Here is a 17911-nt window from a genome sequence, read left to right on the forward strand (position 1 = left end):
ACCTACTTATTACAACTGCAGATGCTCTTTTTTTATTCATATACATGTCCAGCCCTTTTATGAGTCATGCCAACCTGGCTGCCACCACACTATCTGGTGGCAGTGAGTTCCACAGGCTAAACCAGGTTTATGTCAAAATCTATTTCCATGTATCCATCTACATGTTAGCCCCTCCTTAGCACAGGCCAGGACATTTCAGGTGATCATTTATTCAGCTCTAGCCACTCACTGCAGCCATCCTGACAGTAGGAAGCTGAGGCCAAATTTCAGCTCCACATCCTTCCTCTCTAACACAAAAACCCATATTAATTTCTGTGTTAAAATTAAAACTCTGTGTAACAATATATGCACATTAAGTGTGGTCCTCGCAGTCAGTCCTGCAAAGTTATGCAGCACTGGTAATCAGGACTTACTTCACCCTTCAGTGAAATGCAGCCTCCTCTGGGACAGGTTGTGGCCGCTGTGCAACAGTATAATATTGCGCAGGAGGGCAGCTCATCAGGGCAAGGCAGGAACCCAAATAAAGCCCAAACTAGTGCTATTTGGGGAAAACCAAAGGTCTCAGCATTTGTGTTGTATGTTTCACTGCGATTTGGATGCCTTAGGGGGCCAGATAACTCAGGGTCAGCTCTTCCCATCGGATTTCCACTGTCCAGGAATAGCAATACAGTGGGAGGATCAGAGCTTGGGTTATTTCAGACCCATGTATATGGCTCCTTGGAGCATTACAAAGCCAGTGAAAAATGTAAACACAAATACTTTGGCTACAAAGACTCAACCATGTGCCCAGCCCTACTAGACAATAGTTTAAGACAGGAAGCGAAGAAGAATTCCTGCAGAATTCAACAGGGAGAATGTAGGGAGGTGGGACATAGACACCCAAACTGAAATGGAGCAAGAACACCATCGCCTTTCCTGATCAGTGCCAGGGCTCTTCAATGACTCTGAGTGGCCAGGGCTTCGGTTTTACATTTCACTAAGGAACTGGCATCTCCTCCTGTGACAGGTTCAGTCCCAGAGATCCCATTGGGACTGTCACCTGATGTGCTGAAACTATTTCTGAGCCCGTTTTCCCTGCCAGCTTGGGACTCCAGAACCTGCCTTGTTGAGCCAGACACACTAGTCTGCTGCAACACAGATTCAGGGTCTGGGCCATGCCCCCAAAGCTACAGACTTTAACCAAAAATAGCTCAGCAGGTTACCTGTCTCCAGCACCCAGACACCTAGACCCCAATGGGATCCAAACCCCAAATAAATCCGTTTTACTCTGTATAAAGCTTATACAGGGTAAACTCATAAGAACATAAGAACGGCCGTACTGGGTCAGACCAAAGGTCCATCCAGCCCAGTATCCTGTCTACCAACAGTGGCCAATGCCAGGTGCCCCAGAGGGAGTGAACCTAACAGGTAATGATCAAGTGATCTCTCTCCTGCTGTCCATCACCACCCTCTGACAAACAGAGGCTAGGGACACCATTCCTTACCCATCCTGGCTAATAGCCATTAATGGACTTAACCGACATGAATTTATCCAGTTCTCTTTTAAATCCTGTTATAGTCCTAGCCTTCACAACCTCCTCAGGCAAGGAGTTCCACAGGTTGACTGTGCGCTGCGTGAAGAAGAACTTCCTTTTATTTGTTTTAAACCTGCTGACCATTAATTTCATTTGGTGACCCCTAGTTCTTATATTATGGGAACAAGTAAATAACTTTTCCTTATTCACTTTCTCCACATCACTCATGATTTTATATACCTCTATCATATCCCCCCTTAGTCTCCTCTTTTCCTTGTCCACCCTCTATAACACTGATAGACAGAGATGCACAGCTGTTTGCTCCCCCAGGTATTAATCATTTACTCTGGGTCTATTAATAAACAAAAGTGATTTTATTAAGTATAAAAAGTAGGATTTAAGAGGTTTGAAGTAATAACAGACAGAACAAAGTAAGTCACCAAGCAAAATAAAGCAAAAACATGCAAGTCTATGCCTAATACATTACAAAACTGATTACGGAAATATCTCACCCTCAGAGATGTTCCAATAATCTTCTTTTATAGATTAGACTCCTTCCTAGTCTGGGCCCAATCCTTTCTCCTGGTACAGTCCTTGTTAGTTCCAGCAGACATCTCAGGTGGTAAGCAGGGGCTTTCTCATGATTGCAGCCCCCTTTGTCCTGTTCCACCCCCTTTTATAGCTTTGTCACAAGGCGGGAATCTTTTGTATCTCTGGGTCCCTACCCCTCCTTCTAAATGGAAAAGCACCAGATTTAATGTCCTGTGAGACCCCAGCCTCCATTCTTCCTGGGCTGGCCTGCACATACACAGGACGGTTTGCAAGTAAACAGAGCCATTTACAGTTCATTGATTCTGAAGCACCCTTAATTGCTTCCACTTAATATGTTTACATCAGTAATATAAGTTTATATCTTATTCTCCTAACTCCAGACATAGAAATAATACATGCAAACAAATAGGATGAACACACTCAGTAGAGTATAAGCTTTGTAATGATACACGAAATCTTTTGCATAAAGCATATTCCAGTTACATCATATTCACATTTATAAGCATATTTTCATAAAGCATGTGGAGTGCAACGTCACACCTCCCATCATAGCGCTCCCTAGTGCCTTGCTGAGGCATTGGTTCAATTGGATGACACAGTTGGGTGGACACTCCCCTTCAGTCATTACTCAGGGAGGAGAGTGCCCCCTGCTGCATAGCAGCCCCTAGCACTGCACAGGGGAATTGGAATTAGTGAGGACTCAGAGTAGATGGCGCCCCCTACTGATTGCTCACACCAGTGCCTGCTACACAACTCTCCCTAGCACCACACTGGGCACTAGAGTTAGTACTGACTCAGAGTAGACAGCAACCCCGGCCCCTACTGAATTAACCATGCCTGCAGTACAGGCACCCTAGCACCTGCTTAGGCATTGGGGTCAACATGGATTCAGAAGGGAGAGTGCCCCCTGTTGAGTCACCCGCTCTGCTCCCTACAGCACAGTGCCCTCTAGCACCCTGCTGGGCATTGGGTCAGTACTGACCCAGAAGGATGAGCTTGCTGCATTGAGACACAAGCATTGCCTGACTGTTCCTTGGCGCTCTCCCACCCAGGGACTTGAACATGTTCCGCCTGCTGGTGTGAACAGGATATAAACTTGTTAGAACTGCCTCCAGGCTTGAGCACGGCTTTAAAAAATGACTTTAACCCAGCTATGCCCTATCTGCACCTTACAGCACAGCTATGTTCAAGGGCAATTGTGCTTCTGACGTCATTGGGGCTGTATCACTGGCCACCAGCCGAGGAGCCAGCCCTGTGTGTTCAGACAGTGGCCACACGGCAAAAGGGGCCAAAGTGGGAATTGGGAAGGAGGCGATTTCAGCTTAATCCCAGCGTTGCAGCTGGAAAATAAACTGCATCTTCCGGAGCAGGCTTAGCAGCCAGCCTGAGCACGCACTGCAAGGGGGTGTCCCGGGGAAGATGGCTCTTGCATTTCTGGCAGTGCTAATATAATAAAATCACCCCCCCTTGAACCAAATGCAGGGTCTGAGTCCACAACCTAGAGAGATAGAAGCATGAGCGGTTGCTACCAGAACTAAGGGGTTAACGCCTTTCACTAGCTGCAGCACAGCAGGGCTAGTGGAAAATTTTCCATCAAAACTATTTTCTGCCAGGAAATTGGGTTTTCAGCCTAATGAAGATTTGTAATGAAAAGCGTTTGCTGTTGGTAAAAGACATTCAAACCAATGCTTGGGACCAGAAACACTTTCCTGTGTAGCAAGGTGGCTGTTGCAAGGAGCCAGCCCTGACCCCCTAACAGCGGACGGGCTAGTTTCCATGTCCATAGGCTATTGTCACACAGGAATGTGCAGTGAAGTGACCCGGGACGGCCCTACAATAGCGCAGCACGGAACAGCTCATTCACTAGCACACTTCAGCACTTGAGCTGGCAGAGAATTCCCAATTGATTGCAGTCATGTTAGAGACCATGACACACAGCTGAGCAGTTACAATTCCATCCCTTTCTCTGTCCCCCTCCCTGATTCATGTAAATGTCTATTTTGTAACATCCCCTCCCACTTAAATACTTTCCTGGCCAGCATGACCTTTGGTTCCATTCAGTATTAGCTCTAACCCTTGTTATTTTCTAAATGAGACAGTCCCGGTGCTCTACCTGTGCATTACACAGCATCTGAAACGATGAAAAGTAACTGTTGGGGGGAAACCCCCAGCAGGGGAGGTGGGAGGTGAAAGTACTCTAAGGAAGAAGACTCACCCTCAGGAAACTGCAGCACTTTTCCCTGGGTGAGTCGCAGTATTGTCCTATGAACGTAGGCAGAATTTTTTTTCGGGAGTCACTTTGCAAATTCATGGGTTTTCCTTTAATCAACCCATCTCTCTGCTTCAAACAATTCCAGAATGAAGCATTCAGTAAAACCACAGCATGATGACCTCAACATTATCACAAAAAGTTACTTAGAAATAACCATTCACTGTTTCCAAACCGATCGCTACTTCCTGATTGTTAGTTTGAATGAATCTGCCTAACTTCTTCCCCCCCCACCTCTTTCTTACAGACCGTATATAAACCAGTGAAATCCCCCAGTATGAACATGAATTTCTGAAAACTCCTTCTGTCAACATCAATCTCTCTTAAGTTGCTCCTGGGATACAGCTCAAAATGAAGTTCATTCCAGCAGGTAAAACCATCTTTGTCAATCCTATTTGATTTTTTTTAAAACTTTTCTGATTTTGAAGCAATCAGTCACACCTTTTGTCTGAGGCTCTTCTGTTTGGCGCAAAGAGAAACCCTTAAGAAACTTTTTCCCTAGTCTTAGCACCTCTGGGAATTGGCAGTAAAAAGCAAACATGCCTCTCTGGCATATTTCCACAAACATCTGGAAATTTATACCACTCTAAATTCTTCCAAAGGGTTTTCGAATTCTTTTGGGTCTCTCGCTGCTGAGAAACACTGATAACTCTTGTTTAATTAGATTTTTGAAAAAATCAGAGAAATAAGGAAGTTGCCAATTGCAAAATGTTTTTGGATTGAAAAGATCAGAGTAGAGCTTATCAAAAGGATAGGCACTGAAGCCAGAATGTTGTTCTCGTGGCCTGAGTACAAGTCATGTCTATGTGAAGTGTTGTGGGGTAGATTGCGCTATGCAAACCAGTGCAATAGGGAGAAAAGAGTTTTAAGGGTTTTAAGCAGAGCAGGCAGCATGGCCCACTGGCTGGTGCACTTGGCTGTGACTCAGGAGCGCTGGCTTCTAGTCCCAGCCCTGCCACTGGCCTCATGAGTGCCCTTGGACAAATCACTGTGCCTAAGTTTCCCTCTCTGTGAAATGGGGATAATGGTAGTGAGTGCCGCCTTAAAGCACGTCGAGATCTAATGAGAATGAAGCTACAGAAGAGCAAGGTATTACTGAGACCCTGGGCTAGAGAAGCTGAATGAGATTGCAAATTAATATTAATTTAGTGGTGAATGTCACAAGCCACCTCAGCACTGCTGGGCTCTCTGACAGTCCCAGAGCTGAAATATGCATGGGAGAAAATTGCATAGCACTGGCCCACACCAGACCATGTTCCTCCCTACTGAGAGTTTAATTACATCAGGGAGGGCATTGGCTGTGTCCTTTGCTCTCCATCCTCCTTTGCTTTTCCTGAAAATGCCCTTGTCCCGAACATGAGCACTGCTATGTGAGTGATTGCAACACAGAAGGGAAGTCCTGTCAGTTGCAATGTACAAATTAGGGCACGGATGCTGCTGCAGCGAGTGTAAATAAAGTAATTATCGTATGACTTGTGACCTGCAGCGATTCCGAGGTTCTGACAAGTGTGGACAACTTCAGAGTTTGTCAGATCCCAAGAACTATGTGGTTTTTCAGCAGCTGCATTGTGACATTGCATGTTGAATTGGCTGTCTCTAGGCCCAATCAGCAGAGGTTGAGTTGAGTATGTTCTACTTTGCACAGGATCAGGCCCTTAAGATACTATGCTCCATAGAACCTGAATAGTGTAATTTTTCTCCCTCGCTGTGCAGTTTATAGCACGGGACTGCAGGGGTCAGGACCCCAAGTTCTAGCTCTCCAGATCTGTACAGTGTTCTCAACTCTGCCACTGGTGCCCTTGGTTGTGTCACTGTGACTCAGTTTCCCCATCTGTAAAATAGGGATGATAAGGTTTACCTGTCTTTGTAAAGGGCTTTGGGATCCTTGGATGAAAAGCAACATGTAAGTGCCAAGGATTATTATTCATAACAATAATTCATATCAGCACCATTACCACTACGTGATACTATTCCCGAATGGCAGCATATTAATCTCTGGGCTCTATGGGAGAACAAGAGAACAAGCAGGAACGTCCAGGCGTTGAAACAGAGAGGGAAAGGATACACAGTTCATCTTTCATAACATCATTGACCTAACCCTGCTGTGTTCCTCTGTGACACATTGCTTTGGTCACCTGGCAGCCTGTCCTGCTTGTGGCTGTGTGCTGAATTTGGTGCTGGTACCCCAGGCAGTGAGGGGGCGGGTGTGTGTGGTGTGTGGGGGGTGATAGTTGGAGTCTCAGCCCAAAGGCAATGGGTCATCCAAAATTATCCTGAAAACCCCCTGCCTCAGCCTGGTAATATCATCAGATGCAAGATTAGGCTTCTGCTATTATTAGCTATTCATATTACAGTTGGCCTACAATAACGACATATTACACCCGAGACAAGGGCCCCATTGTGCTAGTCTCTGTCCCAAAGACCTCACAGTCTAAACAGACAAGAGGGACAGAGGAAACTGAGGCACAGCGAGTGACAGTGACTTGCCCTAGGTCACCCAGAGGCAGAGGTAGGTTTAGAAACCAGGGGTGAGATCCTGGGGACATCGATGACAAAACTCCTGTTGATGTCCCTAGGGCCAGGCTGTCACCCCAGGTTTCCAATCCCGCTAGACCACACTGACTCCTGTGAGTGCACCTGGGAGCCTGGGATTTTGACACATGGCTGCAGGCATTGATGCCTTCCTGCATCCACTGCCATGATGGGGCTGCCTCTCATGCAAGATGGCTAACCTGCGAGGGAGAGGTGGGATCTTTGCCTATGGGGCCGCACCAGAGGAGGGGAACCCGAATCAGTGCACAGTGAGACACAGGTCAGCAGGCAGTGATGCAACACACAGCTGATTGTGGATCACCAGCAGGCCACCTCCCGGGTGGGGAGGATCAGGAACTCAGGAAAAGACAAGAGCTCACCTTGATGTGGAGGGGGGCTAGAAAGAAGACTCTGCTTGAAGAATAATAGCACTAATAACAGGAGTACTTGTGGCACCTTAGAGACTAACAAATTTATTAGAGCATAAGCTTTCGTGGGCTACAACCCACTTCTTCGGATGCATGGGTTGTAGCCCACGAAAGCTTATGCTCTAATAAATTTGTTAGTCTCTAAGGTGCCACAAGTACTCCTGTTATTTTTGCGGATACAGACTAACACGGCTGCTACTCTGAAATAATAGCACTGTGTCTTTAAATGTGTAGCAGGCAGCCAGGTTGGGGCAGGGCCAGGAAAGGTCTGAGGCAGAAACTCTACAGTGAATCAGAGAGAGAGAAGCTTTAGGGATAATGCCAACCTCCTAAGTCTAATAAATCTCCTTGTTCAGTGTTAGAAGAGAACAGCTGGTTCTGTGATTCTTTACTATTGTCTTATGACAGGTGCTGGGGGAAATCACTACTCCACTCAGACTTAGCCTGGCTGGCTGGCCTCATCCACAACCCAGTTCTATGCATATCAGCAGTTTCTCCTACTAGGCATTCAAACCAGCATTTTTTCAAGAATGCTCATTGGTCTAGGGGGGTTCTTTAATAATTTCTAACATCAGTAGATGGCAAAGCAGATAGTATCATTATCCCCACTTCACAGAAGGGGAAACTAAGAAACTTGTCTATGGCCACCCAGTAGGTAAGGGGTGGAGCTAGAAAGAGAACTCATGTATCCTGAGTCCTAAGGTATAGTGCTAGCCACTAGACCACTCTGCTTTTTAGAGAACCCCCTTGGAGACACCTCAGTTGGCCACTATCGAAACTTTGATCAATGTCAACAACACGAGCCCGGAGAATGGGCACAAAACCTACCCCCTGCTTTGCATGCTTGACTAAATCTGACAGGTAGTCACAGGCAGATGCGCAACTTGAGAACACAAAAAGCTCCCAGAGGAAAGAACAACGCAGGGGAATTCCTGCTCCATTGCAGGGCAGTGCTGAGCCGGGGGCAGTGCTCAAGGGGTGCTGGAGAATGCAGACAGCAGAGCATTGGGGGTTGGGGAAATGGGAATTTTCTTCTTAGCTCCACTGGTAGAAGTGAGAGGAGAATATGGCCCTTAGGACAAACTCCAGCCCCTATCTACAGGAGCTACACCGGATACGTGGGCATGGGGGAGCAAAGGGAAACTGGGTGCAAGCCGGATGGTTCAGGGCAGGCAGGACATTGCCTCTGCTTTCTCAAAGTGGGGGGGAGGGATAGCTCAGTGGTTTGAGCATTGGCCTGCTAAACCCAGGGTTGTGAGTTCAATCCTTGAGGGGGCCACTTAGGGATCTGGGGCAAAATCAGTACTTGGTCCTGCTAGTGAAGGCAGAGGGTTGGACTTGATGACCTTTCAGGGTCCCTTCCAGTTCTAGGAGATAGAACATCTCCATCTATTATATTATAAAGAGCAGCCCATGTGCCTCAGTAGCACGTGGTTCTGACTGCAGGGGGATGGAAATGTTCTTGGTCCCAGAGATCAGCCACTCCAACCCAGGCAATAGCTGGTTCCCTTCCCAGTGATCTGACACCCTAGAGAGATCCTGCCCGGAGGCAATGGGCGAGAGCTTCTTTTGATCCTTCTTTCCCTCCAGCATTGGCAAGATCAGGAGCTATTAGTGACTGAGGCTGTCCAGTCCCAGTGACACTGGACGCTTTCCCGGGGGAGATCTCAGAGCTCTCATCTGGCTGGGTGGGCACTGGACTCTGAAGTGAATGGCGCTGATGGCTGGGTCCCAGTGGCATCATCTCACCGCTCCCGCTTTCCTCTGTCCACAGGTGTTGTCCCCTTGCTGTTGATGATCCACTGCAGATTGGTGGTTGGCAAGGCACTGCCGGTGAACACCCCCAGCCCCATGTGCGAGAACACACACGTGTGCAAACCCAACGTGGCTGAGCAGACCCGGAAGCTAGTGGTGCTGCTCAATGCGACGGCTCAGGATCTCTTCAGCATCTATGTAAGTTCCCATAGGAGCCTCAGCTCCTCCTAAATTAAAACTGTGTGAGCTACTCAAGCAGGATACAGGCATGTCCTATTCGGCCAGCCAAGCTGCTCGTCCCCAAGGACATTGCATCGGGCAAGCGGAACGTGCTTATTGCTAGAACCCCACGGGAAGAGTTTACATTAAACTGGCAGGTGTTTGCTCGACCTGTGCAGGACCTCGGGGATGAGCCATGGATGTCAGCTGGGGATGCGGGTGCTCAGCACCTCTGAAAATCAGACCCTGCCCTGGATTTTCCCATCACAAATATAGGACGGGCAATGGAGCGCTGGCCTGCAGGGAGGAGTGGGAATTAGTGGGCTAGATTTTCAGGAGTGGAGTGTTGAGTTTAGATGCCAGCCTCAGCTGAGGAAAGCCATTGGTGGGTCACCTTCCAGCCCTTGAGGGGTTACATTTCTATCACCCCTCCCCACTGCACAGTTTGGCACAACTAATGGCTCCTGCTGTCCCTGTCCCAGCTGTGGACAGAGCAGGAGGGACTGCAAAGCAGGACCAAAGTGCACTGGTAGGTGAGTTATTGGTGCAGTTGGGGGATGGCAGAGAAGAAGGACGGCCCAGTGGATTGGGCATGAGCCCAGTCTTAGGAGACCTGCACACTAATGCCTGTTCCCCGCAGCTGGCTCGCGTGACCTTGGGCAAAGGGCTCCGGGCCTTGGTTTTCCACCCACATGATGGATGGGGTATTAGCCCTGTAAATCCTTTGCAAACTGCCAGATGCTCAGGTGCTATAGCCCGGGGGGCCAGAGAAGTACCTCGCGAGAGGTGCCTCAGCTCTTACAGCATTGCCAACCACAAGGGTTCAACAGGCCTGAGTCAGGCTCTTGTTTACTGAGGTTTCGGAGCCTTCTGGGCACAAATGGGCCAAGTTTTCAAGCATTTGTGCACAGCTAGGAGGGCTAGAAACCTCCTTGTTTAACAACAGCTGAGATTCTCGCAGGGCTCCAGGGGCAGGGCTTTAAAACCCACCCTGCAGCATGAGACGTGTGATAAAACAGTGATCGGGGGAGGGCTGAAGGTGGGGCAGTGTGTGCGAGGGGCTGTGTGACTGAGATTCCCTAGTCATTTTTTCCCCTCCCGTCTCCCCCAGCTGGACTGCCAGGGCGACCCATTCAGCAGCCACCTGGATGAACTCTGCAACGCCAACGGGACCAACTTCCCTGACTTCGACGTGAACCGAACCAGCCATAAGAAGGAGATCATGGTGGCCTTGTACAAGGTCTTTGCCTTCCTGAACGCCTCGCTGGGCAACATCACCAGGGACCAGGAAGAGCTTAACCCCACGGCCAAGGAGCTGCTGGAGCGGCTCCACAACACCACCAAGACCACGCGGGGCCTGATCTCCAACCTGACCTGCCTGCTGTGCACCAACTACAAGGTCTCCCAGGTGGACGTCACCTACGGCAAGAGCAGTAAGGGCATGAACGTCTTCAAGAAGAAGCAGCAGGGCTGCCAGGTGCTGAGGAGGTACGTGCAGGTCGTCTCCCAGGCGGCACAGGTCCTGCTACCTCACCTCTCGCAGGCATGAGCTGCCAGACAGACGGACCCTGCCGCTCCCCCGGGCCTGCTGTGCCCGACTGCAGAGGGATCAGTGCAGCACGGCTGAGGTGAGCGGGGATCTGAGTCAGGGGCATCTGAGAGGGCACATGACAACCAGCTACAGACTCCGGAGGGCCCTCTTGGTTTGGAAAGCCCCTGACCTTTAAGACACTCAGCTTTCAGGGAATTCATCCATCCAGTGGGGCTGCAGTGGCTCCCTGGTGTGGGACTAGCTCCCCCTTGACATCCGCCTCCATCAAGCCCTCTGCGCTTGCCCAGGGCACCTCTGGACTCTTCCTTCACGGGTGGTCTATTATTAATAAGCCTTGTTTGGTTCCTATTTATTATCTCTCCCCACAATCCCTTTTGTAATATTGCTCCCCCAGCGCCGTTATTTATTTGAATGTTAATGAGGGTGAGTTCTATCATGTTTGTCTGGTATTTTAATTGTGTCTTTATGACGCTGTTCAGTGCCCAAGTGCCTTAGGGATAGGGCGCGTTATAAATTACCTGAATTATTAGTCTGTGGGAGGCCAAATGGGCTGGAATTGAGACAAAGGACGGTTTGGGCAGGAATGATGGCCCAGCACTGAGATGCGCCAGGCTGCAGAGCAGTCTGGCAATGGTCCTCGTGGATGCACCATTGCTTGGGTTGCTGAAAAGCAGGCTGGGGAAAGCATGAGGGAAGGACACTGCCGAAGCCCCAGCGAGATGGATTGGGTAGCTCTTGTCCATCTCTGGGCCACCCTTTCCTCTGACTTCAATGGGGAAATGAGCGGAGAGTTTAGTCCTTTGATTCTAGGAGGTTCTGCACTGCAGCTGGAAGTTAGGTTTCACTCCAGCCCCCTCCGCACTTGGGGCCTTTTTTAATCTTGATTAGAAACAAAGCTTTGGAACTGCTGGAGCACCAGTCCTGTCGCAGGATCCCAGGTGCTCTGTGAGACACACCTCACGTACGGGTATAAAGTCACCAGTGGCAGGGATTTAAGAACAGGGTCTGCTCCGCTGAGTCCAGGTTCTGCAGTAATGGGCGCCCTACAAGTATTCCACTCCAGCCTAGAACCTGACTCTTTGGAGAGTGTCCCATGGGTTGGGCAAACTGTGGCATGCCCTTCTGTGAACCTGAGCTGAGGTCACACAGCCTCTGCAAAGTCCACACATTCAGGGCTGGCGTTAGGGGGTAGCAAGCAAGGCAATTGCCCGAGGCCCTACGCCACAGGGGGCCCCGCATGGTGGGGCTCGGGCTTCACCTTCCGAAATGTTGCAGCAATCCAGTGTGTGAGCAGGTAAGGAAGGTGGGATAGGAGCCCACTCCTTAGTTTCTGTCCTGGGCCCCAGTGAGTCTAACACCATTCCTGCACACATTGTCTTTGTGAACGCCAGCGTGAGACTCGGCCTTGCTCAGAGTTAACTGAGGAGAATGTCTCAGAGAGCAGGTCCAAAGCCCATTGAAATCCATAGGAATCTTTAATGGCTTCAGCTCAGGCCAGGAGGCTAAGATTTTCCAGGTTGCCTAAAGACACCCAATGAATGGCTTTGATAATCCCATCCTGGCCTCTCCAGTCACACAGGCTTCCCCTTGCGCCCACACGGAAAGGGAACGCCGCTCAGATCACTCTCTGGCCTGGCTCCCCTTTGTGCACTATGCGCCACATGGCGAATGCAGTCTTGCAGGCTATTGGAATTCATTTTCAAAGTGGCAGCCTTTCTATCATGGGGATGAACCGTTCGGGGGCAGGCCTTGGGGTGCTTCAAAACCAGTGAATGAGTTTTCTCACAAAAATTTCACTTAAAACAGAAACCAAAACTCCCTATCAAACTCAGTACCAACTTCCACCATGGCAGATGCTTGGTTTTTGAGATGCTTTTCCTCTTTGTGGAGGAAGAGGGTCTGTTTCTAAAGAAAGATATCAAAAGATGGGTTACTGGAAAACCAGAACCATTTAACTCATTCTCCCCATCACCTCCCCATCCTCCAAAAAAAAGTGTCTGGGATCAGATAAAATGAGACCTGGATTTGAACTACCAGGATCTTGACAAAACTTTTCAAAATCTACAGCAGCCCTAGTTTTGCCCATCTCTATAAGATACTCTGAGAGCATCCAGAAGGAGCTAAAGGACACAGCTGACCTGTGTGATCTTCAGCTCAAGATTGGGTGTCCTTTTAAAAGATCTCCTCTAGTTCAAGCTCAAGTAATTGGGGTCAATGCTGGATGAATCAGCTGGCCTGTGTTAGGCAGGAGGTCAGATTAGATGATCATAACAGTCTCTTCTAGACTTAAAATCTAGGATGGTGAATTTCTTATTTATGGCCCATAACAATTAGAAGTGGGGAGTTGGACAGAAACATTGCACTATCTGAGCAATCTTGTAAACTCCCATCTATTTGTATTTCCTTGTTGTTACTTGCACACAGTATTAAGGCACTTGTCAGGTGAGTGAAAGGTGTGGTTACTCTGAAACAGACATGCTTTCTCTTCTGCACTGGTATCTTCCACGCAGCTGGCTCTGCAAATTTGACTATTTACTATGCATCGCTTGGACTGTTAAACTGGAATGATGAGAAAGGCACTCAAATTGAAGGGCAGTTGCAAGGGGTGGATGATTTAGTTGGGGATTGGTCCTGCTTTGAGCAGGGGGTTGGACTAGATTACCTCCTGAGGTCCCTTCCAACCCTGAGATTCTATGATTCTATGTGGGGGAGGGTGGGCGTTGAAGTGCTGGTTGGCCAGCTACTATTTTGGATCATTCTCCCCAAACCCCAAGCAGCTGGGGACAGAACCCATAGTTTAAAAGGCTCAAATATCACTGATTTTGTTAAATCTTCACTTACGTTTTCAGTGACTTCACCCCTGTAGTGAGGAAAAGGGCTTTTCTCATCATGAAGGCAAAAAGGGGCTCAGGACCCCGTGAATGTAATTAATAGTCCTTATAAAGGGATGAGTGATTGGAATGTCTCAAGGGGAAGACAATAGTGCTGATTCTCTCGAGGCAGCCGGGCTCTGGTGCCCTTATTGCAAGCACCTTCCTCCAGCGTGTCAGTGGCCCCCTTGTAGAGTTAGAAGCTGACCAGCGTGGGTAAATCTGGCAACCTTGATTCCCCTTTTATTCTAGTGTAAATCAGCAGTGACACCAGTTCAAGCAGGGTAAGTGCGAGGGAACCAGGTCTATTAGCTAACTGATCTCCATAGTCTCCCTGATGCAGACAAGGTTTGTATTCTCATTCACCTCGTTTTACAGATGGTGAAACTGAGGCAGCACAATTTCAACCTCTGCTTTTGGGAATCCAACTTGAGACACCGAGAGTCTGATTTTCAGAGGTACTGGAACACAAGTGCAACTCCAGATGAAGTCAGGGGATTGCCACCACCTCTGAAAATCAGGGCTGGGTGCCTCTGGCTGGGCACAAGTATCTTTAATTCTAACCCCCTCCATCAAAGTGCACTTTAAAGGCTGTATCACAAGTATTCTTACACTGACAGATGAATACTGTATCCAGACCGCAGAAGTAGCTGTCTAGTAGATTCAGCCCAGGGCTGGGAGTAAAGAAAACCCGAGTTCTAATCCCAGCTCTACTGATCTGCATGACCTAGTTGCTGTAGCCTCTGTTTCCCCTGTTCCTTACATTCGTGCAAATCACAGTTTGCACCCCTGCAGTGGCTCAGACTCCACATGGCTTTGCTGTGCAAGGGGCCATACCTCGCAGGGATGTTGTGAGGCTATTTAATATTTGACATGAGTGCTAATTACAATGACATGGAAAACTATTTATGTGCTCCACAGTGACAGGGTAGTCTGTGTGTGTCACGGTGTCTGTGTGTCTGTAAAGCCTTATGGGAAAGTATGCCCCATGCCACATGTTTGACAGGACTTTTAATAATTATTATTAATAATAATAATATATTGTATGATATTTAAATATTTATTTTTATACTTTTTAGAATGTCTTTTTTACAATAAATATTCTGAAACAGTCTCTTTTTCCCCTGTGGTTTTCTTAGCACTTCCCTGTTGTGTTACATTTGTTACCTCTGGTCTTCCTCCAAACTGCAGTAATTGTAGAGCTGTGAATGCATCTCCTGCAATGTTGCATCTCAGCAATGCTGGATTAGTTTCTCCAGAAGCTATTTCATTATGATCTCGAGCCAAAGGCCACTGTAGACAATGGGCATCTTTCTAGACTTTGGATCAGGTCCTAGGAGTCAGATTTTCAAGTGTTCAGCACCCACAATTGGGGCAGAATTTAAAAAGTGCTCAACGTGGGGAAATATCCCCGTGGCCTGGCCCCTGAATAGGGGCTGTAAAAGTTTCACATCCTCCCCCAGATGGGCACATGCTGGGGACAGGGCAGAGGCTGGAGGGAGCATGCACTATGGTCATTCCTGTCAGCGCCAGTGCCCCTAGGCAGCCTGGGGGAGGCTTAGAGCCGTTCCAGTTGCCTAAATTACACCAGGAGCTGTGGCAGTCCTTGAAGCAGCTGGAAACCCAAGGGTCCAAGTGGCATAAAGCCACCTTTATCCTCCCTCCGGGCTATGACTCTGGGCTGTGTATCCAAGGGTTGGCAGGATCAGGCCCTTATCAGCTCTTCAGAAATAGGACCATGGGGCTGAAATCACTGGGGACAGAGCTGAGCTTGGCACAGGAGTTGGCTGTGAGACAGCTGGCCATATGCCACCTCTGCACCACTATGTTGGGGGCCATGTCATCCCTCAGTGAGATTAGAACAGCCAGAGTTGCTGCCCTAACCTATGTCCAGCTGCTCATGGTCCAACAGACCCTTCCAACAGCTGGAAATAGCCAGGGAGTAGCTCTGGCCATACCCCCTTCTCTCCAGGACCAGCCTGTGCCAGAAGCTGCAGCAGTGGGTTGCAGAGTTGCCTGCAACTCTGTGCCTGCCAGGGACTCCCCCTATGCTGGGCAACCCCCCCCCCCCGAGGGCATCTAATGGATTATGTATCAGAGGGGTAGCCGTGTTAGTCTGGATTTGTAAAAAGCAACAGAGAGTCCTGTGGCACCTTTAAGACTAACAGATGTATTGGAGCATAAGCTTTCGTGGGTGAATACCCACTTCGTCAGACGTGGGTATTCATCCACGAAAGCTTATGCTCCAATACATCTGTTAGTCTTAAAGGTGCCACAGGACTCTCTGTTGCTTTTTAATGGATTATGGCAGCTTTGCAGCTTCTTTACACCATCAGAGACAGCGTAAGCGCTGTGGGACACCAATGAGATTCAGTGCATGAAGCAACTAGCATACTGCTGGCATTCCATAAATAATGCTGCTGCCAAAGGATGGCTGCACAGTGGGAGAGATCACAGGTGTTAAAAAGCCCACAGCCAGTGAAGAGAAACAAACCAAATCAGATAAAAAAATAACCACCTCAAAGACTCCAGCCCTGCCCTTGGAGAGGTTCATAAAAGTCTGGCTAAGCCCAGACCACCTAACTTTCATACAGAACAATGATCCTGTGCTGGCCAATAAAATGGGATTGTATCAGTTAACAAGAGGGCGATTATGAGCACACTTGAGCAGTGTGATGAAATCCTCCTCCAGAGCCCATGGGCCTCCAGCCAAGCCTCCCAGGCATGAGACAAAGCGGATGAGCTAAGATCCTGTTTGATCATCCCTCATGTCTCGGAGGAGCACAAAATCTCTTTCTCTTAATAACATGCCCCATCAGGTTGTTCAGCCCAGGCTTTACTAATCACAATTGCTCAGGCACACCTCTATAAAGGAGAGAGTCTAAGGCTGCCATCTGACCCAGAGCAATGCGAAGTTGTTAATGTCATTTATTCTTTGGCAGCCTCTGCAACTTCATCACTGCCCTGTGGCTCTCTCGCTGTTGTGGGAGAGCTGGCTGCTCTGTGTTACTACGAGCCTCTGGGGGTGGCAAGGAGCAACTCCTCTATGCCATAGCGAGAGCGGGCCACAGTTGGGGATTTGGGATGCAGGGAATTTTGATATTTATGAATTTACTTTGGTTCCAATTTGAAACCAAAGCAAATTTACCAAAGGTTTCCAGCGAGCTGGAGATCCCCAAAAATGTTGTTTCAAAAACACTAAAATAAGGTGTTCTTGAAACAAACTGTGATACTGACATTCTAGCTAGCAGCCATGAAACGTAGCTGCTCTGCTGCAGCTGGGGCTTTCGGGGCTGGCAGGCTCCCTGCTGGGCTCCCAGGGCTGCTACCAAGTCCCAGGACAGAGCACTTACCACAAGTCCATCCTTCCTCACATAGTAACTAATCCATGGCTATCTAGGAATTTACAAGCATCCTGGGACTTGAGAGACCTGGGCTCAAGTCCCTTCTCTGCTGCAGACTTCTGTGCAGTCTCAGGGAAATCACTTACCCTATCTGTGCCTCAGTTTCCCAGCTGTAAAATGCACATAATAACCCTGCCATTGTGCAGGGAGGGGGTTGTAATGATAGACACACGAAAGATTGTGGGTGCTCAGAGGGGTCACATAGATAAAAAGAAAGAGGGGGCTACCAAATAGAAACTTACTTTGTATTTGGTTTTACGTTTACAAAGAGATGCCCCAGCCCAGGATCTAGACCTAAGCGGCAGTCAGCAGACTGCTCACCACACTTAGCTTCCAAAGGAGAAGTGGTTCAGTTTTCTTGTCTTCCAGCACAAATTTCTGACTTCAATCTTAATGCACAGCAGCGGCCTAGGCAGCCATTGGATCCCTACAGAAATTTGTGCTTCCTAAAGGGCTCAGGCCTGCAGCCTGAACTCAGAATGACTCGCTGGACTTAAGCCCAGGCATATCCGGGCCCTGCTCCTCACCCTAGTTTCAGTTCATCATTTTAGAACCACTGAGTCAGCCAAAAGCAGATAGTAACATTTTATGATCCTACTGAAAGATTAAGCAGCACTAATTAGTGTAGCAAAACTTCCTGGTACAAAGCAGAAGCAGGAGTCCTGGCCTTCCACGGTCACCCCAGCGACCTGCTCTCTCCTCACATGCTGCAGAGGCAAAAGGATGGCAAAAGGAAATGTGTCTCCTGCCATGCACAGGCCAGCAACGTTAGGCCAGCTCCGCCCCTAATACCAATGGATCCTGGACCTGATCCAA

The 17911-nt window shown here is 48.6% G+C and overlaps 1 protein-coding gene across 1 annotated transcript; it reads left to right on the top strand.

Moving 5' to 3' along the window:
* Positions 1-4686: 4686 nt before the first annotated feature.
* Positions 4687-10818, top strand: LIF (LIF interleukin 6 family cytokine). Its single transcript, XM_065418050.1, has 3 exons — positions 4687-4705; positions 9070-9248; positions 10381-10818. Exons 1-3 carry the CDS (start codon positions 4687-4689, stop codon positions 10816-10818), a joined length of 636 nt encoding a protein of 211 aa, XP_065274122.1.
* The last annotated feature ends 7093 nt before the right edge of the window (positions 10819-17911 follow it).

Source organism: Emys orbicularis, chromosome 16 (assembly GCF_028017835.1).
Source record: "Emys orbicularis isolate rEmyOrb1 chromosome 16, rEmyOrb1.hap1, whole genome shotgun sequence".
In the NCBI taxonomy this organism is placed as follows: domain Eukaryota; kingdom Metazoa; phylum Chordata; order Testudines; family Emydidae; genus Emys; species Emys orbicularis.

Excerpts from the sequence above, each read along its gene's own strand:
- LIF (XM_065418050.1), top strand. Across the intron at positions 9,249-10,380 it reads AGGATCTCTTCAGCATCTAT|CTGGACTGCCAGGGCGACCC; the intron begins GTAAGTTCCCAT and ends CGTCTCCCCCAG.